The sequence below is a fragment of the Pteropus medius genome, unplaced genomic scaffold (assembly GCF_902729225.1).
Source record: "Pteropus medius unplaced genomic scaffold, Ma_sr-lr_union100, whole genome shotgun sequence".
Classification (NCBI taxonomy): domain Eukaryota; kingdom Metazoa; phylum Chordata; class Mammalia; order Chiroptera; family Pteropodidae; genus Pteropus; species Pteropus medius.
Genome location: NW_024356248.1, coordinates 699,801 through 725,262, shown reverse-complemented (window position 1 = coordinate 725,262; position 25,462 = coordinate 699,801). Strand labels below are relative to the sequence as shown.

General features: G+C 57.4%; 2 protein-coding genes across 4 annotated transcripts in view; one reads left to right on the top strand and one right to left on the bottom strand.

Moving 5' to 3' along the window:
* The window catches only part of MACROD1 (mono-ADP ribosylhydrolase 1), a 139,636-nt gene that overhangs the window by 80,711 nt on the left and 33,463 nt on the right, over positions 1 to 25,462 (bottom strand). The gene's annotated exons all lie outside the window — the stretch shown is intronic.
* On the top strand, positions 8,615 to 23,465 carry FLRT1 (fibronectin leucine rich transmembrane protein 1). The gene is made up of 2 exons (XM_039860007.1): positions 8,615 to 8,646; positions 17,196 to 23,465. Exon 2 carries the CDS (start codon positions 17,245 to 17,247, stop codon positions 19,264 to 19,266), a length of 2,022 nt encoding a protein of 673 aa, XP_039715941.1. The 5' UTR covers positions 8,615 to 8,646; positions 17,196 to 17,244; the 3' UTR covers positions 19,267 to 23,465.

Sequence of the window (25,462 nt, the reverse complement as noted above, 5' to 3'; positions counted from 1 at the left end):
CTCTTAACTAAACCCTTCCCAGTACATCCCTCTTGCTCCTTCCAGCCCTCGGGCCTCCTAGACAGGTCAGTCTCCCTTTTCTGGGTCGGCCGTCCAGAAAACTGAGGACAGGGGACCATTCTCTTCCCCAAACAGCCCCTCCCCCGCTCCGTCACTGCCCTGACCACTTCTCGCTCCCCTGGGCCTCCCACCCTGCAGTGTGGCTGTGCATCTTGTGTGGTCCAGAATGAACAGGGTTCCTGTTTGGTCTGACTGGGCAGAGGGGAGGGGGCAGGGTGGAGACCTCCTTCAAGGTCAGTCTGTCCCTCCCTTATGCAGCCCATCCAACAACTGTCTGGTACAGTCAGCCACCTTGCTCTGCGGACACAAGAACACCAGGCTGATAAAGGACAGGGTCCCAGGGGTGCCCAAGAGGCCATTCTAAAGCAGGCTGGGAACAAGGGAGGATTAAGGAAGGCTTCCTGGAGGAGGGGACGCTTGTCAGCCAGAACTGAATGGCAGGCTCCCAGAGTGAAGACCTTTGAGTCTCGCAATCTGCCCTATGTGACCGCGCTGAGACTGGCAGAGATGTCTGGTCGCCTACAGCATGGGGCAGATGCCAGAAGCTAACCGTGCAGGTGCAGCAGGAAATATTTCTCTCTAGGAAAAGTGGCTCGGGGAGGCCAACCACAGAGGCCAGAGGCCTGGCAATGCTGGACCAATGGCTCCTTGTCTGCAAGGATTCAGAAAGTCCCCTAGCCCCTACGATGACATCCTTGGCTGTCCCTAGGGGCCAAGGGGTGGGGAGTGGGGTGGGGTGGGCTGGGGACTGAGCCTAAGAGCTTCCCTGAGGTCACACCCAGGTCAGGGGCCCAGGAATCGTGTTAGCCAACGCTCTGAGTGGGCCTGCATTCTGGGAGGCGAGTGCCTGTGTCAGTGGCCATAGACCAGGGAAACTCCAGGACCTGTGGCTGTCAGGCAAGGCCAGGACCTGCGGCTGTCAGGCAAGGCCAGGCCCTGCGAGCTCCAGGAGCGAAGGTTGCGGGGCCTCACTGGCTGCAGCTTCAAAGAGCCTCGTTATCAACAAAAGTACTCCACGAATCCATTTTTTCCCCTCCTCTCCGTAAGGCGGGCTCCCAAATGAAAAGGAAAACACACAATGAGTGGCAATGAGGAGACCTCAGAGGAAAGGCAGGTGTCTGCAGAGACAGGCCAGGAGTGTCAGCCTACCCTCGCAGGAGGCGTGGGCTTCCTCTACTTATTGAAAATAGTCTCTCTCCCTTTTTCCCCTTCCTCCCAATTCAGCCGGTCTCTCAGGCTGCTGCTTTAAGTCCTTTTGAAGTGTTACAACCATTTTCTCCTCTTTCAATTAACAACAAGAAAAGGAAGCTAATAGCTTCCTGAGCCACTCGCCGTAAATATTAACCAAGTCTGGCCGCTGGGCCCGGGTGCACAGCGCTGCTCCCGGCCGGACAGTGTGTTTACGGGAAGGAGGGGAGCGGATGGGTGATTTCCAAAACAGAGGCGAAAATCCCTGGGCATGGGCAGGGAAACCAGAAAGCTGGGGGTGCCAGGCGCCTGTCCCTGGGGGCCCGGGGCTGGCACAGCTGGCAGGAGGGAAGTGAACACTTCTGGAAGAAAAGGCTGCTTGCCCCAGCCACATGTGGGCAACTTGGAGGACACAGGTGCGAGGCCTGGAATCCCCAGCTCGTGGCTCTGCGTGTGGTCAGTGGTGGAGGTTTAAGTATTGGCTCTTACATATGGCAGCTGGAGTGGGTGCCGACAGGCCCTGGGACCTCCCTGTGTCTACGACGCAGGGCTCCTGAAGGAATCTGAAGCTAGGGTGTCGACTAAGCGAAGGGGGAGGGGGAGGCGGAGGAGGGGAGACACCCTGTGAGCAGGGCTGCGTGCGAGAGCATGCAGAGCCACGGTGACCCAGAAGGGACCAGGTCCTCTGCCTTCGGGCTCCCGCTGCCCACCTTGGCTCAGGGTGAGGAACGCATAGTCGCCGTTCTGCCAGCAAAAGCATGCCAGTTTCTCGAGAAAGGTCTGGCTTTCACTGGTGGCACCAGAATCACCATCACTCAGGCCCCCCTGGACTACACACATGTTCTCGTGTGGGGCAGCGCCGCTGGGTGAGGCCCGGCCAGCGGGCAGCCTCCTACCAGCTGGATGGCAGGATCTAGAGGCTTGAGCAGGCCCAAGCCCGCCACTCCTGTCTCCTAACGTGCGGTCAGGCTCTGGCCACCGCACCCCTCCTTGCGGGCTGAGGGGCAGCCTGTGGGCCCCCACGCCTCCTCTGCCCCTTCTCAGCAGCAGAGCCACCTTCAGCGGCTGTGCAGGCCACTCTCGGCAGAGGCTGGTGTCGGCCACCCCTGGCTGGGCATGTCCTCTCACTCGCTCTTGCAGCTCACCAGGCCCTGGGGTTCCTCCTGTCACCTGCCCTGGCTGGGAGGAGCTCAAAGGCACCGAGCACTCCAGACGCACACAATTCTACCTCACTGTGGCCCACGGGCAACAGCATCCACTCGGCGGCCTTTCTAGGTCCCCCACGGCTTGGCCGCATGGTAAAATCGGGAGAGACATGGCTGCAGACCACTAGGCAGTGCAGGGATGGGGCTGCTGGGCCAGTGGGCAGGCAGTACCAACAGTCCAGGCCACTCTGGCCCCCGGGCTGCTCCGCCAGCCTAGCACCAGGGCATGGAAGGGAATTCTAGGCCACCTCCAGCTATAGCTTCCCTCGTTCCCCAAGACCTGACTGCACTCCACACACAGAGGGATAAAGAGAGGGACATTCCATCATGGCAAAAATCCACAGGTTTTCGCCGGAGAAGCTCTGTCTTAGAAGAGCTGTCTCTTTGGTCCCTGGAGCTGTTGGCCTCTCTGCTCTGAGCACTGCCCACCCCTGTCCCCAACGGTCTACCTCTGAGGGAGGGTGCTGGCCCAAGGGTGCTGGCAACGGTGCTGGCTCGGTGCAGCCGCCCACGGACTGGCTCACACACTTGCTCGAATACCCGTCCCCGAAAGTCTGGGCTTTGTCAGGAAATGGTTTAATTAGCAGCGTGGGGGCTCGGAGGGTTCACACAGCGAACGCAGGCTCTCTCGGCTCCGCCCCTTCTCAAGCACCACGTGGGTGCTGTTCTGCCTGCCAAGCCCGGGGCCAGAGCGAATGGGAAGGGAGCAGGGTGCGGCCATCTCCTCTCGCAGTAGGAGAAGGGAGGAGCAGGCGCCCCTGCCCACAGCACCTAGAACCTCAAAGGAGCACTCAGCCACCCTCCGATGATGAGGAGGAGATGTGGGAGGGAACCCACTCAGCCCCCAGGCCTGTCCTCAGGGTGGCCTCCCGGCCAGCCCCTTCCCCTCAATCCACTGCTCCTCACCCCCCAGCCCAGGTCTCCACCTTTGGTCCTGGGGACACTGTCCCAATCTCTCACAGGTCCCCTGCCAGGTACCCCGGCACCCTCCAGTTCCCCACCCGTGACCTTTCTAACTTGCAACCCTGGTCGTGCCCCTCCCCACTGGGCATGCTCACTGGTTCCGCGCTGTATGAAGGACGGCCCCTCAGTGGGGTACTCGAAACTCCCCTCGAGGCCAGAACCCCAACTCCCACTGCGGCTCATGTCACTGGCCTCCGCTGACTCAGAGCTTTGGGACACCAGATCTCTCACTGCGGCGAGTACTCCCACCTCCCGAGCCTTTGCGTACGCTGTCCCCTCAGCCTGAAACACCTACTCTCTACTGTGCTGGCCCTGTGACGGGAACAGTCCACACACCCAAACAGAAAAGCTCTCCCCGGGGCCCCAGCCCTGAGTCCTGTGCCCCCAGAGACAGGGGCCATGGCTGTGACAGCCCCCAGGTCCATGCTGGCATGACAGGAGTGACCCGCCGGCGGCAGTGGGGGTGAAGACTGGCCCCGTGGATGGCTGTCCTGGTGGGAGAAAGTCAGCAGCCACGGAACAAACTCCAAGTTTGAGTCACAAAGAGCCTTTTCATCTACTAAGGTCAGATACAGATGCTGACCTCAGCCTGGAAGTCCAAAATGAAAGGGAACGCGGGGGTCTGCCAGCTCTCGCCAGCTCTGACCTGCTTCCAATGATCTAAACTCAGCCCTCTTTGCCACAGGGCAGCTCTGCCCGGGGAGGGGGCAGGCGTGGTGTTCATTGAAAATGCCACTCGGCTAAGTCGCCAGCCATAAAGCCCACCTGGGTTTCCAGCAGCACATCCCAGGCATCTGATTAATGACACAGACATAAAAATTCGTCCTAAGAGCCAGAGGTTGAAATGAAGCAGGAGAGCTAATTGCTAATATAGGAATTAATATCTGCGAGCAGCGATCTTTCGGGCAGCCAGGAACTGACGCGACGAAGAACATTTCCACTGCGGGGGAAGCCCCGAGATAAAGGTGGGTGACAGCTCTGGAGGATGGGCAGGCGCTCAGTGAGAAGGTGGCCACACCTGCCCCACTCTAGCTCGCCACCGAGCTCACGTGTGACTAACGTGACACGGGAGTCCGGAGGACCCCAGAACCACAGCACAGCGTCACCTGTGCAAGGTGTGGCTTTCTGCTCCCACAATGCCCTGTGTCTCACACTGTGTCCCTCTGTAAACCAGTGGCCTCTCCACCGGACACTGAGCTCCTAGAGAATAGGTGCCCTCGCTCGTGTCTCGCATGGCGCTGGGAGCATGACTAGACTTGGTATGTTTTCTGGATGGATGAATTGATGAATGGATGAATGCAGAGATGGACAGAGGGAGGGAAAGATGGACAGGGAAAGAGATGGACAGATGAGCAGAAAGATGGACAGGTAGATGGGTGGCTGGAGAGATGGAGGAGTGAATGGATGAATGCCTGCCATTCATTCAGAGGGCCTCGGGGAAGCCCGAGGTCTCCGTGTGCGGTGGGCCCAGGGCCACCTTGTGTTTGGTTGAAGATGCGTTTGTTGTGCTGAGGCCTGGCACTGGCCTGGAGTTTGAGACCCTGGCTGTCATGTATGTCATACGACCTTGGACAAGTGCCCCCTTCTCCATGTCACTGTACCTACACAGCAGGGATGGTCCTCCCGCTCTGCCAGCCATGCTGGGTTGTCCCAAGGCTCAGGGGGGATGGCAAAGCAGAAACGACCTGGAAAAGGATAAGGTGCATCGTCTCTTTGTAAATGGCGTCTGTGTACAGGCAGATCCAGCCCAAGTGCAGAGTGGTAGAGACTGTGGGGCTGTGCACGTGGCTTGTTTCCCCTTCCAAATTTCTCTTAATATAGTTATGATGTTATTTATAATGAAAAGTAAAACAATGTAAGCATCTCAAGCAGTTACAAATGAAAGCTTTTATTGTCCTAACCCAAAAAACTGTTCTTTGGCGTAGGAACAGAGACCAGATCTGGAGCCTATGGGAATGGGGAGGGAGGCGAGATGGAGGTGAGCAGAGGCTGTCTTGTGGGGGAGTGCCCATAAGCTGGCCAAGAGGGCCCCCAGTTACGGAACCCTGGGGACCCCACAGATTCGTTTTGCCCTCAGGCAGTCTGACCGACCGCATGAAAAGTCTGTGCGCCACTGCTAACTTCATTTGCACCGTGTGGTCTCGGCTTACCCGACCCAGCCGCACGAACACCGAGAACTCGATGGCTCTGCTGGGGTTTGCCAGGAGGGGAAGGTACATGTTTATTCCTGGGCCCGGTGAACCAGGAGGCTGTGACCCGTCATCGTTACACACCCCCCCGTGGGACGAGCTCACACCTCTGAGCACTGCCAGGCTAAGCTTGGAATACAGACAGACACCCCAAATGCCTGAGAGGCACCCACTCACTCAAGGCCGAAACACTTGAGGATCCCTGAATCCCCAGTGGGGTCTGGGGCATGTGCACCTGGGTTCCCAGGAGGCTTTGCAGGATCACGGGTGGCGGGGGCGGCGTGGGGAGGGGGGCAGCGGGGAAAGCAAACTGGGATGTACAAAGCTGGGCAGGCCAGAGCCTTGCTTAGACCCTTGGTTTTCTAAATGAAGCAGTGTGGGGAGTTCACTGAGTGCATTTATCAGGCACCTACTGCGTGCAAGGCACTGAGCCAGGTGCTGTCTCCATGACCAGCCTCAGTCAAGCAGATGCAGCCCCTTCCTTGACCCACGGAGACAATTCCTTCAAGATACCATGTCATTGCTGTCATGGTTTGTTGACCACACGCAGAGAGGGGGTGACACGATGCAGGAGGTGAGGAGTGATGTTGGAGGGGCTCTTGCAGGAGGGGGAACGGCTTGGGGCACGGCTTAGTGGGATCCAGCTCGGGGCATTGTGGGAAGTGGTGAGAGATGAGGCCAGTGGACAGGGCAGGGCCGGGCCTTGTGGGGCCGTAGGAGCGTCGCCTGATCCTGGGGGCTGTGGGAAGGGCCTGGTGTCGGCGGGATAAAGCTGCCTTCCTGGATTCATAATTTCCAAAGTAGAATTTGAGCAGTGTCTTTGCCATGGGGACCAGTGGCCATGCCTGGCTGGAGCCTCTGGGTTCCGAAGACACTGCCACCTCGGCCTCCACCCCCAGTGGTATAAAACAATTTCCTCGCCCTGGCCAGGGAGGCAGATGACCTCATTGGACTCTTTCCATCTCTCACTTTCATAGAGAAATTACAATTTATACTTGGATGAAATCACGTGGGTATAGCAGCAATGAGAGCCCGTGCTGGAGCCCAGTATCCCCTCTCATGTGGGGACTCTGTCCTCATCGTCCCCCCTGTCCAGCCCCCACCCTGCCCCTTCCCCCACCTGCCTGCTCACACTTTGACTATTTACTGGGCCCTGGTCATCGAGACTGATGTCCCCTGGGGCTTGAGGGTGCTTAAGCCTCCTTGCTCCTGGGGAAGCCTCTCCCGTGACCTCCTCCCTCTCCCGGCAGCCCCCCAGCCTCACCCTGCAATCCACCTGGCCAGCACTCACCCCTCTTCCTGCATGCATGTCTGCCGGGCTGGATGCCCAGTAGGCAGCGAACCCCCAGTCTGAGTTCTGGGCTCATTAAAACACACACCCTAAAAATCCCTGATTTTATTTGGAACAGCCCTAGACAACAAGCATTTCTCAAACCAGCCACCTTCATCCCTACAAAGACAAGTGCCCAGATGCAGCTGAGCCCATCTGGGTCCGATTTCAAACCAGAGCCGAAACTCTCAGATGTGTAATGAAAGCCCTTCTCCAAAGAGGGGCTCCTGCAGGGGGAGTACGGACACCGGGCACCGGGCCCTCAACACACCACGCTAATGAGAGGCAGAGGAGGCTCTGAAACGCCGGCCCTGCCCCTGGGAGGGGCAGGAAGGGGGCTGGGGGTGTGCAGCACTGACCCTGACCTCGGGCTGCAGGGAGGAGGCAGGGACGCTCCCGATGCTCCTGCTTCCCACAGAGGGGAGAGGCCACGGCGTGGCTGGATCCTTTGAATGATAGTAGTTAAGAGGAGCAGGTGCTGGGGGAAGCCGTGCCAGCTCTGGCCAGCGGGTGGCCCCTGCAGGGCCAGGAGCTCTCAGAACTTCCTTTTTCTGTTCCCGGCCCTTCTACCCCTCAGGAAAAGGGGAACCCGGGCACCGAGAGGGAGAGACAGCACATGGACAGCTGTTTGTTATCTGGATTTGCAAAGAAAAGGGAGGTGGTAGAGAACAGTCTCAGACCCCTCCCATCTCAGGGGAAAGTGGCACTCAAGAAACAGGTTCCAAGGGTCAGGAGGACAAGGGCTGCAGCCCGGGCCACCTGTCCCCAGGTGGCTCCTGATAACCAGCGCTTAATCACCTGTGTTGTTTCTTGGCTAGGTGAGGAGGCAGGCGGCGGATGAGGACTGCTTTTTGGACAGACGAGACCAGGGGTTGAAGCAGGAATAACGCCCCCCACCCCCAGCGAGAAAACCTCTCTACAAACAGGGCCAAGCAGGACTGAGCCCCACCCCCACCTCCCGGCATCTTCCCAAAGAGGGGCCTGTGGGGCCTGACAGCTCAGCAGTGCATGTCAGCAGCTCCAGCCCTGTGAACATCTGAACTCCTCAGCGGTAATGGACCCCCTGCCCCTGCCCCACCCCGGAGACGCAGCCTGAGTGGCAGCAATACCGATTCTTTGGAGAGTGGCTCCCTCTCACTCTGTTACACAAGAACGCTCTCTGCATCGGAGCCCATTCCGCCAAGTGATTTAGAGGGATTAAAGAAAAAAAAAACTTGGTAAAGGAAAGGGGGTAAAAGCCGCACAGAAGCCTTTTGGAGGAGGACAAGGTGGCGGCCAACAGACAAAAGGGCGAAAGTTGAAAGGGGGCAGCGAGAGGCCACCCTCCTGGGATGGGCGCCAGGCCATAGGGCATGCCTGGGGAGCGGGAGCCCAGCGCACGCTCAGGCCACGCGCAGGAGTCCCAGGGCCGCAGGGGGCACCTCTGCAGATCCCTCACTCTGGGGGGAAGAGGCCAGCAGCGCCCAAGGTCTAGGGCGAGGAGGATGCTGCTGCAGACCCACGGCGACGTCTGATCACCAGGAGCCAGCAGAGCCAAGCACAGGGTCTCCTCCCTGCGCCACCCAGCACCCCGGGTCTGCAGTCTGCACCCCAAGTACCAGGGCCACAGGCCGGAATGTGAGCACGGCCCAGGCCCACCTGGCCCTGAGTGCAGCATCCAGAGCAGCAACCCCAGCCAGACCCCGCAGGCACCAGGGCTGCAGTGACAGAGGTAAGGCCATGGAGAAGGGCTCCAGTGGCCCAGGAAGGGCTCCTTGTGCCCAGAGGGGGAATACGCGTGGGACAGCTCCCCAGGTCTGCACCTCCATCCCACCCACCCCACACACAGCAGTTCAGGCAACCAGTGGCTTCTGCTTGCCAGGGAGGACCGTCATTTCCTACCTGGTGGCCCCCATACTGCTGGGCTCTACTCCAGGATGGGTGGTCCCAGAGTACAAGGGAGTGGCCTTACCGGTGCACCCCACCCACCCTGCTGGGCCCTGCTGTCCTCGGAGGGAGGGCTCACTTTCAGCCCCTCAGAGTTATATGAGTTATGACCAAAGAGGGCAGCAGTGAGGCCTTGGGGAAGCAGGACATTTGGTGACCTCAGCCCTGGCCAGGAGGGCTCAGGGTGGGACTGACCCAAAGCCACCAGTCAAGCCCTTAGTGCTCCCTCCTCCTCCTCAGTGTGGTAGGAACTGCCAGGGCTGGGCCGGGTGGGGTGCAGGGTCCTGCCCGGGGGTGGGGCCCAGTCCTCTCTGCTCTCCAGAGGCCGGGAGGGAGGGCTTGAACCTCCCCAGACACAAATCCCAGGCAACTTGGAGAGGAGGTGGTACCCTGGGCAGGGCAGGGAAGCCCCAATTCATTACCAAGATGGAAAATGACACTTCCCTGCACACTCCCCAGGAGGGGGGCTGATTTACAACTGCGCCCAGGCTGGGACATTTGTCAGCGCCTCCCGGCATAAACGCCGTCTGCAGGGGCATTAATAGCATGTTATTAGCCACCAGCGTGAAAGATGCCCTGCAGATAGGCTATTTGCTGTTATTTATTATCAAGGTGCCAGCCTGGCAGTGGGGCCACCAGAGCCCGAGCTTGGCCCCTGCCCGTTGGCCTCCCCACCCACCTGTCCCTTGTCTCTACTTTCCTCCCAGGCCCTAGGAGGGGTTGGGGGGTTCATTCCTGGGTCTGAAACCAAACCGGAGGGGAGTAGCTGGCTACGGTCCCCCAGGCCTGTACTCCAAATATTTATGGAGAATCTGCTCAGTACCCAGCTCTGCCTCCAAACTGGGCTGTAGGGCCAGATGTGGGTTGGCACCCTGGCCCTCCAGTTATGAGCGGCTGGGCAGTGCCAGGCTGGCCACTCCATATCAGAGAAGATAAGCATGGACGGCAGGGGTCTTCCCTGAGTGAGCTCCCTCTGGCTAGGAAAGAGCACTGGACAGCGAACCCAGGACCTAGGCTCGGGTCCAGCTCCTTCACCATGCACTGCAGAATTCAGACCTATCCCTTTGCCTCTCTGGGCCACCATGGTGAGGACACCTAGCTCACTGTTACCTCCTGGGGTGGGTGGAAGAAGGGCCAGCCTCCGTCTTCTGTCCTGCTGCCCAGTCCTGAGTTTCAGATTCTGGACCTCCCTTTTGGCATGTTCATCCATTCATTTGTTCATTCATTCATTCAGTAGGTATTTATGAGTTCCTCCTGGGCCAGGCTCCATGCTAGGCACATCAACAAGACAGAACATATCCTGACTCACAGGAGTTTGCTTTCTAGAGAGAGGGGTTGGACAGATGACTTGTGACAAACGGGGATTTCCACGGGAGCAGGGCCTGCCTGTGAAGGACGCCACACAGGCCTGGGGAGCCCCGCCCCCACTGCCACCCGGCTCCATGGCTCCGCTTTACATCAGTAAACTCACCCACCCAGTCTTTCCGGGTCACCCTGCTCCTCTTTCGGCCCCTGGCTGCCAGGATCCCACCAGCGGCTGAGAATCTCAGCAGCACAGACCCTGCAAGCGCTGCCTTCTCTCTTCCTATCTCCCAGCCCCCCAGAATAAAGGTCCTCAGGCCTCTTTCCTACCTTCTGAAACTCCCCAGCCTCTCCTTTTTCCTCCCCAAAGGAAGTAAGCCTCAGTCTAGGCAGCTTTACTAAAAATGCACAAAGACAGGCGGAAATATCAGGTGTAGGAACATCTTATTAAATGATATGAGGACAGAAACAAAATTACATGTGTCTCCTTTCATCCCCCACCCCCTCCTGGCCTTGAACAGTTGAATATCGAACACTGTTATCAATATAATTAACCTCCTAAGACGCAATTTTAAAGTCTTGTTTTTTAAAGCGACTTGCATTCTCTGAAGTTCAGGACACCTCAGAGCCCGGCACCGCCCAGGCGGCCTACGCAGGGAGGTGAGCTGGAGGTACAGTTTTAGTGGATTTGCACACCTGCCTGCAATTACCACCAGTGATAACTGCTGATGCATAATGCATGTAGCATGGAATTAGAAAAATAATTAACTTTAAGTCTTAAAAGAATCCCTACTCCCCCACCCTACACTCATTACAAGTTCTCAGTGGCACCAGTAGACAGATCGGGACCGAAGTTATGCAGCACAGGCCTTGAGGGTCATGGCATCCAGCCCCCAACCCTAAGGAGGTGCCTCTGGTGGGCCTAGACTGGCCTGGGCAGGAGCAGCCCCCAGGCAGCTACCTGAACTAGGCTTTGGGAAAGCCCCGCTCACACCTCCCACTGAAGTCCCAAGTTTCCCTGCCCGCCTGCTGTTCGCATCACCCAATCTCCCCGACCTGCGGGGAAGTGCTATCTATTGCTAACGAAAACACGGGTCCCTGGTTCTGATCACCACCCTGCTCAGGCACTCTGCTCAGGCTTGAAATTACCGTCCTTTATCCTCAAAAGAACCCAGAGGAGTGGGTCATTCATGGTCCCATTTTACAGATGAAGGCCTGAGACCCGAGGCCACCCTCGGCAGGTGGAGCAGCTAGACTGAGCCCAGGCAGGCCAGCTGGGCTACCTGACTTCCCAGGGGGGTGGCTCCCCGGGGCCCGGGCCTTCCTTAGCACAAGCCCTCCTCCCTCCATGTTGCTTATAGCCCCAGGGGAGGTAGGACTGGCCGGTGGGGAAGAAAATGTGGGGCCCCTGATTAATTTAAACAAAGGTTTGCTGAAGACAACGCACCACAGATGTGGTGGTGACTCTCTTGGTGGAGCTCCTGCCTGGTGGGGTTGGTCCCCCTGCCCTTCCTCTTCTAGGGCTGAAATTGCTTCTGGCCCCAGGCTGCCCCAGACGCCTCGCTCCTGCCCTGGGCCCTGCTGTGCCAGTGAGGACCTGAGGCCTGGCAAGGTTTAGAAAAAAACACAACTGTTCTTGCTGAAGGGAGGAACCGGGAGAGGGCGCAGGAAGGGGAGGGCGAAGGGCTTTCTCTGTCCGAGCTTCGGCTCCCTGGACCACTTGTGTCTGCCCTCCCTCTCCTGAAGCTCGGCCAGGACTGGTGAGCAGCCACCCAGAGTAGGTCATAGGGGGGCTTGGGGTCCCTCCCGGGGGATGGGTGGGGTGGCTCTTCTTTCTAAAAACCACCAGGCCTCTGCTGGGAATTCCACAAACCCCTCCCCCATCATCTCAGGAGAGTGGGACTCTCGGCAACACGTTACAGATGAGGAAACTAAGGCCCAAGGAAGTGTCACCACGGGTCACATAGCTGGGGGATGATGAGGCCAGAGTCAAACCCAGCCCTGTTGTCCTCTCCCCGTTTCTAGTCTACATACCTCCCACTGAGAGTCCCCACCATCTGGAATTCTCAGGTTCCTAAAGTGGGGGCTGAGACTGTGTCTGGCGCTTTGGAGGACCCTGCATCAGAGGTCCCCACATGAGCCGCTTTCACTGACGAATGGGAAGGAGGGCCAGGGCTAGGAAGCGGGGAGGCCTGCCCAGCCTCCCCTCTCCTGCCTGTGACCCCCAGCTCCTTCCCAAAGCATGCTCAGCCCCCTCGTGTGCTCGTGTCTAACTGTGCCCGCCCCCTGGAACCTGCAGCACTAGATGCCACCCAGTGTGCCAGGGCCTGTGCTGGACCTGTGGCTGCCCCCGTGTTGCCCCCACTCTGACAGCCCCAGCCTGGTGGGATCTGGGGAAGATACCAGGGCAGAGCGCCGGGAGGCCTGGGGTGTCCAACAGGAAGGCACCACCATCCAGCTGGAAGATATTTAGATATTACTCAGCACCTGCTACCACCAGTCAAGTGGGTGTGGGAGCAGAGCCAGGCATGGACTCAGCCTCGTGGAAGGTCAAGGAAAGCTTCATGGAGGGGACATCTAAGCCGAGGCGTGGGGAGGAGTAGAAGCTGGCCTGGCGAGGCCCGAATGGGAAAGGTGTGGGAACAGCATGTGCAAAGGCTCAGAGGGAGCACAGAGCCTTCAGGGACCCGGGGTGGACTGTGTCTCAGAGGTCCAGGGGGCCCAACGCACTCACATCCCCTCCCTGGGCCTGGATGTCCCTGATGAGAGAAGGGCTAGAGAAGCCTGGGGTCACATCGGAGGCGCCTGGTGCTGAGGGCCCCAGCTCTGTGTGGCCCAGACGTAGGCCCAGTGCTTCTACTGGCTCGCAGGGAGGCGCTGAGGATGCACAATGTGAGGTGGAGGGGCGCCCTGCATCACGGCCTTGGACAAGGAGTCCTGCCAGGAAGCAGCAGCCCGCAGGCTCCCAGTCGGCCCCGGAGGCACGGAAAGGAACAGGGGGTGAAGAAGGGACCAGTGGAGAGCAGAAGAAAGAGACCGGTGGTTAACACAGAGCCTAGATCAACAGGCCTGGGGCAGATGGAAAATTATAGCAGCTTTTAAACCTCACGAATGCGTCCCGTACAGATAGTACTTACGAGCGGGTACTTTGCACATATTACTTCATCGAAATCTGAATAGTTTCCCCGTAAAGGGAACTATTATGACCATACTATAGAAGAGCAAACCGAAGCTCAGAGAGGGCAAGTAACTTGCTCAAGATCGCACAGCCCCAAAGTGGCAGAGGCTGGACTCAAACCCAGGTTTCTCTGTCCTGGAAGATGGCAGGAGCTGGAGACTTATGGAGAATGCCAAGAATGATGCCCCCGGTGCCCCCTCAGCTAATGGGGGTCTGGATACCTCCAGTCTGAGCCACCTCACTGCTCCCCTTCCCCCCCAAGTGGCACACCAAGGATCCTGTCAGTCACGGAGCTGGCAGATCATAACTCACATCGTGCTAAAGTCTCTGGGATCCACGCAATGACAAGTGACCCCATAAAAGATGGGCGATTTACCAAGTTTAATTTGATAGCCACATAAACCATCCAACACACAACAGGGGAAAAAAACGCTGCCTGGCACCAGGGCAATTAATGGGCTCGTCCAGCGAGGCGTGCTCCTTCCTCCCCACCCCAGGCCCCGCCCTACTTCCCCAGAGCCAGAGGGTTCAGCTTTGGCGGCCTTGGGGAAGGGGCGGCAGGGGAGACTTGAGCCAAGATGGATGAGGCCTGCATACCAAGGAACGGAAAGGCCTTGGGTCTCTGCCTCCCAAATGCTTCTTGGTTATCCATCAGGCATCTCTGAAAGGTACAATTTACACTCTATTATGATGCCAGGGCCTCTAGAGGCTGAGGGCTGTGGCTGTGAGCTGCACGGGTACGGGGAACTGATGTCCAGGCCAGAGAAGGTAGCGGCTGGCCTTGCTTTTGGCCTTAACAAATCTGCCCCCTGCTCAGGGCACTGGCCCCCAAAGGCCAAGCCCAAAGGTTACCCACATCCTCATGCCACAACGGCGTTGACAGACCAGGGAGGGTGTGTCCTCTGGCCAACTGCTGGGGGCCCAGGCAGAGGCTCTCCTGGGCGTGGACTTGACCCCTGAGATCAAGGCAAGGTGGTCTTTGGGCAGGCCTGTGCCTTCCTGTCCCCAGCACCTGCCCTAGCCCTGACTCTCTGCTCATAACCTTCATGGTTCTAGCTCTATGCAGAGGAATGGACAGATGTGAAGCTGGAAACCTGGGCTGACTGTGACCGTGGACAGGCCCCTTGGGCTGCTTAGCTATAAAATGGGATGGAGGACCTGAGTGACGGGTGAGCGCAAGTACAAACATGTGCCTGTGAAGGCAGGGTGGGTGAGGCCTGGCTGGAGGGGTCCCCTTCATGCTTGGGTTCCTTGCTGTCCTCTGAAGGCCGGCACACCCAGGTCTGCACCACTGTCCCCTGCTTTGAGCCCATCTGTCCTATGGTCTGGGCCAGTGCCCTTCCTGGTCCCAGATATAATGGGAGGCGTGAGAATCAGCAGTCAGATAAGGACTGGGTACCCTGAGTTGCCCACACTCCTGCTGGGTCTTACAAGGTGACTCTCGATGCCGCTGAGGGGCTAGCAAGCATGGTGCGAGGCCTTGGACAGGAGATGAGCAGAGGGGAGCGGCCAGGGTGCTGGTCAGGGAAACAAAGACGACCTGATCCACTGAGAGCCGGGGCTTCATTGTGCAGGAAGCAAAGACCAACTGCACATCCTGAGGGCTGGGGCATGAGTGGGGTCAGGAGCCATAGCCTGGCCTGGGGACCAACTACCAAGGCGGCAGGCAAGTGTCCTTGGCCCCGCAGGCCAGCAGGTGCTGGAAAGAGGGGACTTGAGAGCTGACTTCAGGAGCCCAGGGTACTGGGCTTCGTCTGGTCAGCCCCTTCCTCCGGCTTCCCCCTCGGGCTTCTGGCACAGACCTCACGCGGCCTTCCCTATTGCCCTCACTTACTTCCTTGGCCAGCCTCTGACTTGCCTGCAGTCCACCTCAAAGAGAAAACTTTGTGGCATGAGCAGGTCCTGGCAAGGTTAGCACGTCAGCCGTGAGCAAAGCCTGTGCTCTCTCCAGAAGGCCTTGGAGCTGTGAGCTGGGCCAGGCCCCTGCAGACGCAGATGGGGCATGAGTGTGCAGGGTGAGTGGCGGAGGCACCCCATTTTCTCAGTCCGTTCTATGCTTGTGTGGTCACTGATGCCAAGCCACACCAGGCTGACATTGCCCATGGTCCCTACCCTCCAGCACCAAAACATTCGTCACCAAATAGTGCATCCTGCAGCCCACAGACATATGCAGCGCTGCGAGCCTGGTGGTCCAGATTCTGGCCTAGGTTTCTCCCCAGCACTCCCCAGTGATCTTGAGTAAGTTCTCTCATCTCCGAGCTTCAGTTTTCTCATCTATTAAATGGGAATAAGAAAAACTCTGACTTCACGTTTACTGGGAGAATTAAATGACTTAAATGTTCATAAAGCTGTAGGCAAGGTCTTTATTATAGTGTGAGCTACCATCCCAGTAGAATGGAACTCCAAGTGGCCAGAACACAGTTTGGCACATGGCAGGTGCTCAATAAAGAGCTCCTCTGTTGGATGAGTGAGTGGGGGACGAGTGGGTGGGTGGGTGGGTGAGTGCATAGGTGGATGAAAGGATGGACAGAGCAGAGGGAAGCTTTATCTGAAACTCAGCAGAGGAGGAGGCATTTGAGCCTTGTCCTGAAGGGTGAAGAGCAGTTTTCTGGATGGGGAAGGGCAGTCCCGGAATAGAGACAGAGAAGGAAGAAAGGTTTGACGTGGTTGAGAAATAGAGATGGTTGGCTCCTGGGGCACGGGAGTGAGGACCCCGCAGACGCCTTTGGCAAGCTCTGCACACCTGGGCTGCCCTCCAGGCCGGGGCCTCCGTTCAGACTCCAAGAGGCCATTGTGTCCCATCGTTGAAAAACCTTTGTGAATCTAGAGTTACACAGCAGACCTTTTGCCGGCTGCATGAAGACAATTCTCCCACTGAGGGTGAAAGATAATGTCTCTTTAATTGATTTTTTTTTTTTACCATGATGAACAGTAAAATAATATGAGAAAAATCTATGCTGCAATTTTTCCCTTTGCGAAAACTGGAATTACACCCGCAGGCAATTCCCGCCGAGCACAGGCCCCGCCCCCATGTGCATTCTTTAAATGCAAGAAAACAGATATGGGTATTTTTCAAAATAGCTGAAAGTTTCATGATTTTGGGGAGGGGGCAGGTGTGGAAGATGAGTTTCCCACACAACACAGAATGTGGAGCTAAGGAGGGCACTTCTGATAAAAAGAGATTTCTGTAAATACACGAGAAAAGCAGTTCTGTTGACACTTTCTTCTTCTGTCTATAAAACGCACGAGTGACAAATAGGCCATGTGTTAACACCAGACAATGAAGATGCCCGCTCTCCACTGATCACCAGTGATGACGCTGGCAGCTTCTTTTCTGCAGGTTCTAGTGACGCCCCCCTTTTGAGCTCGCCTCCCGGAAACAAGCTTCCCTTCAAACCCTGGGTCTGAGCCAGCTAGGGATGTGAGTCCCTTGTTCCCAGTGAGAAATGGTGGCTCTGAATCTATAAAACACACCCTAAATTCAACCTGCTGACATGGACCAGCCGCTTTCAGCGTTAGCCGTAAAGACTGGCTCAGTGTGAGATCTTGAAAGAAAAAACAAACCGCGGTGTGGCTGTCACTACGTTAACCTCACCTGAGGCACAGAGTCACTGTCCAGGAGGGCACGCAGCGTCCGTGTCATTCACGGGCAGCGTCTTTGCTCCCGATGAGGTTTAGAGTCCAACCTCAGCCCGAGTGATCACCTGTGACATAAAACTGTCACAGAGAGGCCTTGATGCAAGCGCCTGGAGGCTCGACCTCTGTCCTATGACCCAAGCTGCGGTGACCCCTTGGTGGCAGGCAGGTGGGCACTGCGAATCACTCTCACCGCACGTGTCTTGTGCTCCTTGCAGGTGTTAAGGCCCCAGATCAGGTGAGGCCCGGCTCTGCCAGCCATCCACCATGGTGGTGGCATACCCTACTGCCACCGCCACCACCACACCCGCTGCCACCGTCACGGCCACCGTCGTGATGACCACGGCCACCATGGACCTGCGGGACTGGCTGTTCCTCTGCTACGGGCTCATTGCCTTCTTGACGGAGGTCATCGACAGCACCACCTGCCCTTCAGTGTGCCGCTGTGACAACGGCTTCATCTACTGCAATGACCGGGGACTCACCTCCATCCCCCCTGACATCCCCGACGACGCCACCACCCTCTACCTGCAGAACAACCAGATCAACAATGCTGGCATCCCCCAGGACCTCAAGACCAAGGTCCACGTGCAGGTCATCTACCTGTACGAGAATGACCTGGACGAGTTCCCGGTCAACTTGCCCCGCTCCCTGCGGGAGCTGCACCTGCAGGACAACAACGTGCGTGCCATCGCCAGGGACTCGCTGGCCCGCATCCCGCTGCTGGAGAAGCTGCACCTGGACGACAACTCCGTGTCCACCGTGAGCATCGAGGAGGACGCCTTTGCCGACAGCAAGCAGCTCAAGCTGCTCTTCCTGAGCCGGAACCACCTGAGCAGCATCCCCGCGGGGCTGCCCCGCACGCTGGAGGAGCTGCGGCTGGACGACAACCGCATCGCCACCATCCCGCTGCACGCCTTCAAGGGCCTCAGCAGCCTGCGGCGCCTAGTGCTGGACGGCAACCTGCTGGCCAACCAGCGCATCGCCGACGACACCTTCAGCCGCTTGCAGAACCTCACCGAGCTCTCGCTGGTGCGCAACTCGCTGGCCGCCCCACCCCTCAACCTTCCCAGCGCCCACCTGCAGAAGCTCTACCTCCAGGACAATGCCATCAACCACATCCCCTACAACACGCTGGCCAAGATGCGTGAGCTGGAGCGCCTGGACCTGTCCAACAACAACCTCACCACGCTGCCCCGCGGCCTGTTTGACGACCTAGAGAGCCTGGCCCAGCTGCTGCTCCGGAACAATCCTTGGTTCTGCGGCTGCAACCTCATGTGGCTGCGGGACTGGGTGAAGGCGCGGGCGGCTGTGGTCAACGTTCGAGGCCTCATGTGCCAGGGCCCCGAGAAGGTCCGGGGCATGGCCATCAAGGACATCACCAGCGAGATGGACGAGTGCTTCGAGGCAGGGTCACAGGGTGCTGCGGCCGCCGCCGCCAAGACCACGGCCAGCAGCCGCGCCTCTGCCACCACACCCCAGGGCTCGCTCTTCACCCTCAAGGCCAAGAGGCCGGGGCTGCGCCTCCCTGACTCCAGCCTGGACTACCCCATGGCCACGGGCGATGGGGCCAAGACCCTGGTCATCCACGTGAAGCCTCTGACGGCGGACTCCATCCGCATCACGTGGAAGGCCACGCTCCCCGCCTCCTCCTTCCGGCTCAGCTGGCTGCGCCTGGGCCACAGCCCCGCGGTAGGTTCCATCACGGAGACCTTGGTGCAGGGGGACAAGACAGAGTACCTGCTGACGGCCCTGGAGCCCAAGTCCACCTATATTATCTGCATGGTCACCATGGAGACTGGCAACACCTACGTGGCTGACGAGACGCCCGTATGTGCCAAGGCGGAGACGGCCGATAGCTACAGCCCCACCACCACGCTCAACCAGGAGCAGAACGCCAACCCCATAGCCGGCCTGCCTCTGGCAGGCATTATCGGTGGCGCGGTGGCCCTTGTCTTCCTCTTCCTGGTTCTGGGGGCCATCTGCTGGTACGTGCACCGGGCCAGCGAGCTGCTGACCCGGGAGCGGGTCTACAACCGGGGCAGCCGGAAAAAGGATGACTATATGGAGTCTGGGACCAAGAAGGATAATTCCATCTTGGAAATCCGAGGCCCCGGGCTGCAAATGCTGCCCATTAACCCTTACCGCGCCAAAGAGGAGTACGTGGTCCACACCATCTTCCCCTCCAACGGCAGCAGCCTCTGCAAGGGCACACACACCATCGGCTACGGCACCACGCGAGGCTACCGTGACGGCGGCATCCCCGACATAGACTACTCCTACACATGATGCCCGCCTGGCACGCCCGCCCCGGCTCCCGGCTCCTCCTGGCGTGGCGACCCTGTGGCTTTGCTCAGCCTGCTGCCATCCGACAGAGCAAGGAAAAGAAACTCCGTGATGACTTTCCCACCAAAAAGCAAAGTTTGGGGAGCGTTGACAATTTTTTAGAACACGACAGGGGAAAAAAAGTGAAAAAGAAATTTTTTTTTAAACGGTAGAAGGCAGGAAGGGGTATCTGACGTTGCTGAAGACCTAATTTATACTGAAGTACGCCCTTTGGAGAGGGAAAGACTAAAAACAATATTGCAGGAAGGGTCGGACTGGTTTTTTTTTGTTTTTTTTTTCCCTGAACTGCAAAGATACTACCTGTACAACGTCTGTGTATGTCTCACGCTCTGTTTGGGGCCGTCACAAAAGGACCGCCAGAGAGAAGCAGCCGACCCGCAAAGCCCCCACGCAGCTCTCGCTGCCAGCCGCTCACTGGCCACGACGTGAGGGCGGTTTTCAGGCTCCTCACAAAGAAGAGGGGGAAGAAAAGGTCTTTTGCTATGGAGATGTCGTCCTGAAATCTCTTCCCTGGTTCTTTCCGTACCGTTTCCCTTACAGACTTTCAGAAATACTTCGTCCTTCACTGCATTCTTTGAACAATGATGTAGCCAATTAAAAAAAAACAAAACTTTCTTTCTCCTATACTGAAACCGTCTTCACTTCCATGCACCATACTCTGTGGAAGCCCCATGGAAGCTGCGGCTTTCCCGGCCACCTGAAGGCGTATCTATCTACCTATCTATATGTCGTGTCTCTAAATACAGACTGGTAGGTAGAGCCACATAGATGGTCCTTACAGTACTTCCTGGGTCAGTTCGTACAATTTCTTGAGACAATAGAATCGCGAAAACGTTGCTTTCTCCTAGCAATCACTGAGTAAGTAGACACAGTGTGTTGGGGATGGGAGTGGGGTGGGGGACAATGCTGTTCCTAAAGGCGGAGGCGTGTCTGTCCTGGACGGGTGGCTGGGGGGACCCTGGGCAAGGGATGCTTTCAGTTTGATCCTATCTCGGGTTGGCCAGAGCTGGGCCATGCTCCTTTCTCATACAGAGAAACTTTCTTTGACTGCCAGTGTCCTCCTCTCCCTCCCCTGGGAGATAGAACACGCGGTCACCTCAGCGGCTACTTTCTCTGTGCTCTGTGCTTCCTCCTGGGACAGGTAATTGGCATAGGAATGGGTTGTTTTTTTTTTTAATATCAGGTGATTAGACCTAATGGTTTCCATGGCTGCTCAAACAAAGCCCAGAAAAAAAACATGAAATTTCTCAGAAAAGCCCTGGGAGATAGAACACAGAACACTCAGCTGTGCCCACCCCTGGGACTGTTCTGGAGACGGAAGCCCAGATCTCCCTCTCAACATGCCAGCCTCCAAAAGGGGACTGACCGGGGTCCTCAGAAGAGTTAAGATTTCATTTCCTCCCTCTGGAATCAATGTTGCCATCATTTATCAACGGGCAGTGCAGTGTGGCAAGCCGTGAGATTAAAACAATGATTGAATAATGGCAGCAAATCTGGAAAAAAGGGCGGAGTGGTGCCTGGGTTCTGATGCTTGCGTCCAGCGCCTGGGGAACTCAGGTCACCATTCATCAACATGCCGCTTGTCCTGCACCAGGGAAAAGCGATGTCAAAAGAGAGACGCTGGTCTGAGGGCAGGGAGGGTGAGAAGGGGTCCGGCTTCTGGCAGTGGCGTTTTCAAAAGGCCTCGACTGCTTTGACAAAAGCCAGAGGCAGGAGGATGAGACTGAACAGCAGTCACAGGGCTGCCGTGACAGGACCAGGGGCTGTCCACTCACCGGACATGAAAAGATGCTACGGGCCCCTTCAGTGAAAGGGAGGTGGTGCTGTTGAAGGAAATGGACATGACGGCGGCATGAGAGAGATGGAGAAGAGGCGCGGGCTCTCCGTGGCCTGGCCAAAGACACAGTCTCACCAGATAGGGATTCTCACTCCCCAGCCACAAGGAGACGCCAAGGGGCATGAACGCGTTTTAGTATAAAACAAGCCCTTTTTCCCTTTTTCCACTTGAATTATTTTTCTCATACAATGAGGTCAGGAGAGAAAGTTTTCCAAGCCTTAATTTTATGTCTGTATAAAGATGGCCTTCCCTTTGACCTGCAGTGCCCCCAGACACAGGCCTGTTCCCAGCAGCTCAGGGAGGAGCAGAGGGGCCCCACTGGGTGTGGCTGGGAGGGGGGTGTGCACCAGGGTGCGGGGCGTTGGCTGGGGGACAGAAGTCCAAAGTCTCTGATGTTTCTGAAATGAGGCCCCCCTCTCTCAAGGTACCACTTCTGCCTTCTCCCAGTATCCCAGGAAAATCAATCCCTGGCCACTCCACTATGGGTCCCCAAGTCCCCGCTGCCAACATGCTCAGTCCCCCATCTCACTCTAGGTCCTTCTTTTGCCTTTCCTCATGCCGGGCAGAGGTCAGATCATCCCCTTCGAGGCTAGGAAGGCATTTGGGGAACAGTAGGTGGCCCAGTGCGGTGAGGGCTGTGGGGGTGGGCCTTGCAGGGCCAAGAGCCAGCACATGCCAGCAATACCCTCCAAGACCAGGCGTAGGGATGAACTTCCCTCCCCCAGAGCATGAGGCAGGCCCAGGCCCACCAGGGCCCGGGGACGACGCCTGCTCCCAGCTCTCACGCTAACAGGGCTCAGGCAGGGCTCACGACGGGCTGCGGCGCCCAGGCCCCGCCCGCCTCGCTGTGTGCCCACCAGTGGAGACACAGCAGACGGTGGAAACCTGGCCCCGCTGGGGCTCTGGGGCGCGTTCTCATCTTTTCTGCCCTAGGTGTCCTGACATCCTCCCAGCGTCCTGTCGGAGAGTGGGCCCCCAAATCTCTGCAAATGTCCGCCACGTCTCATATCCCCGCGGGACCGAGAAGCCAGGTCCACTCTGAACCCCCATCCCTCCTGGTCCGACTCCTCTGAGCTGACCACAGACTGCAAGGAGAGAGAGGATGTCCCCAGGGCACGCAGCCTCCCAACCCCCTGGACACAAGTGAGGACACAGGGCCCCTGAAGACAAGCCTGGGGCCTGGGCTACCACTTCTGCCTAAGAATCTCCCTTCTGTGGGTGGCCAGCCTGACCCTTGCAGCCTCTAAGTAGCCAGGACAATCTCATTGGCTTCAGCATTGATGAGTATATTTTGTGGCATTTAAGGAAGGTTTAAAGTTTAAAAAAGAGAAAAGAAGTCTACGATACTTCTTTGGTTAAGTGGTTTACCCTTCGTGGTAATTAGATGTAGTGATTGGAATCTCTTTTCTATTACATGGCAATTTTCCTTTAAATTTCCCCTTTAAAAAAAAGGGGGGAAAGAGAAAACAAGGAAGGAGAGAAGGCAGCAGGGCCAGGAGAGTCATTTGCATTTTGCGAATGAAGCCTCTTATAAGCTCAGCTCAGGCGAGCAGCCCAATGTATGGAATGCTTAAGAGATTACTAAGAATAAAATCTATTAATTAGTCATACTCAATTCCACAGACATGATGTGCATCAAAAGCTTCTTTTCTTCCCTTTTCTCCTTCCCTCTTGCTGCGGCCTTCCATGGAAGCCTCCATCTTCTCCTCTCAATTGGCCCCGGCTTCCTGGCCCGCCTCCACAGGAACATGGGGCCCAGTGGCTGACTAGGGGGCCTCCCCAGCCAGGGCCGACGCTGGGTTTGGGGGCAGGAGCTGGGCGTTGGCTTCCTCCAGCTCTGGGTGATGCTGCTGGGGAGGTGACAGCAGCTAGGAAGATGGTGGCGGCTGGGGAAGCCCAGGCGTCCCCCCCCCAGAGCCTGAAGGCCACGCCCGCCTTGTGCTTCTCACTCCCTGGAAGGTACAGGGAGGCCCGCCAGCCCCAACAAGGGGAGGCTGAGGCCAGGCAGGGAGTGAGGAGGTATTCCCAGAGAGGTGTAGGAAAGGTGTGCTTTGTGAAGCCACAGCCTCTGTTTCCCCTTCTGTAAAGTGGGAGTGGGCTGAGATGGGGGTTAGCTTCACCCACTGATTCTGGAAGGTTCTAGTTGGTCCGATGCAGGTGACGGAGGCCCGGAGCGGGAGGGACAGGCCAGGTGAGGGATCCCTGTGGGATCGGAGCAACTGCCTGGGGCCTGGACAAGGGGCCAGACAGCATGCCCGGGACTGCTTCTGAGCGTCCCTCCTTCACTCTGGGAGCTGGGGAGCGAGGGGAGGACACCAGCTCCGCCCCCCGCCCCCCCCCCGCCCAAATGGCAGCTAAAGTCTTAAAGCCAACCCACTCCGCTCCAGAAGCCTGTGTCCTACTGAACGCACGAGTGAGGACAGGGCACCTGAGGCTTGTGTTTATGAAAAATACAAGGAAAATTGGATGCGGCAGACAGGGAGCGATAAAGTTGGGGTATCTGCTGGAAGGAGGGGCCTTGGAGCGCACAGCAGCCTGTGTCCCTGAGGACCAGACCGTGTTCTCAGGGCCAGGACCCGGGCAGGGTCAGCTATGGGCATCCCATGCACCCGCGTCCCCTTCCGCACTCAAGTCAACGCAGGTGGCGGGCGGCAGACGCCTGGTGCCAGATCAGCACCGGGCTGAGCACCCACGAGCACGGCACGGCCCTGCTCAGGCTTTCTAGAACGTAGACAGAGGACGCATCTTTTTCCTAAGGAGGGATAAAAAGGCTCAAAAATGCAAATCATTACCGTTTACAACCAAGCGAGTCTGCTAAATTGATTAGGAGAGATTACACTCCTCGGAGGTGAAGGGAAAGGGGGATTTTTTCAAGTTTTATGAACCTGCCCCCAGTGGCCATGTGCAAAGCAGGGATTTTCCAAGCCTGGCTCAGGGGGGCTGTCCCTTTGCATCTCCAGGGGGAGCGGGGGGTCTGTGGGGGCTGACACCACATTGGCCAGAGCTCTCGGAGGTAACGCTGGGTTTGATGGAGCTGGGGATCGAGCATGGCCCTTGGAGAAAGCAGTTTTGCCTCCACGGAAAGCCTTGTGCTTGAGCGTCTAGGGCAGGGCAGGCTACTTGACCCACACAGGTCATTCAGAGGCTGTCTCAGCCTCCATCAGAGACTCTAACCCTGCCCTCCAGATTCGGTCTGCCTTCAGGGGTCAAAAGTGAGAGGAAGTGGCCAGTCCAGTCACTTAGAGTAGGACTCTAAAGCCATGAGCTTTTCTGCTTCCTTTCTGTTCCAGGGTCAGTCTGTTTCTGATCCATTCCCTGTGGTCAGTGAAAGGGGAGTGGGGCCGACTGTAAAGGGAACACTTAAGGTCAGGGAAGGGAAACCCTGGCCTAGAAAAGAAATCAGACAATGAGCTCACCGTCACCAGGAGAATTCAAGCACTTGATGGGGATATGACAGATACTTTCCAGCCTAAGCCAAGGCCTGGTTCTTTGACTAGAAGATTCTGGTTCCCACCCTTACTTTATTAGCCCCCAGGACTCTGAAAGATACAGAGATGATCACTGTGCTTTTCGAAAGGACCAGTGTCCCCTAAAAATCCCAGGTCAGGACCATCCCACTGCGAGGCCACCCAGCCCCGTCAAAGAGCTGCTTGTGCCACTAGAAATGCCACAAAATCCCCATCCTCAGTGTCCCAGAGGCATTGAGAGGGGAAGTGTAAACATGTGCCACTCGATCCCTGAGTCGACAGGGTGTTCAGAGGGTGACCCACCCACTTCGGCTGGCTTGCCTGGGGTCTCTAGGGAGGGACCGCCGGGGACTAAGCCTCAGGGTCCCCGGCTGCCTCCTGGACCTGCTGTCAGCGTCAGGGCCCCTGCGAGCTCCCTCCGCCGCCCCACTGGCTGTCCTCCCAACTCAACACACTCAGCGCTGCCTGCTCAACGCACCGTCCCAGCCAGGTTGACGGCTGCCTGGGGCACTGTTCAGTCTGCCTTTTCAAGCATTTACCATTTCTTTTGAAATGTTCCAAGTACTTGCCTGAAAAATCCACATTTGCTTCTTTATAAACACTCACAAAAAGACTCCCCAGGCTCTTGATTCCTCCTCCCTCTACTTTCCCCTTCTCCCTTTGCATTTTTAAGATATTGTTTTTCTCTGGTTTTGTAAATTCCATCATCGCTGGGGTCAGGCCCACTTTCTCACCATGAATGGGATTTGCAGGTGTGCCCAGACCCGAGGCCACAGGGGCAAAGCCTCTGTTCTCCCATCCCACACAGGGCAGATCTTCGGCCTGGGGCAGCTCT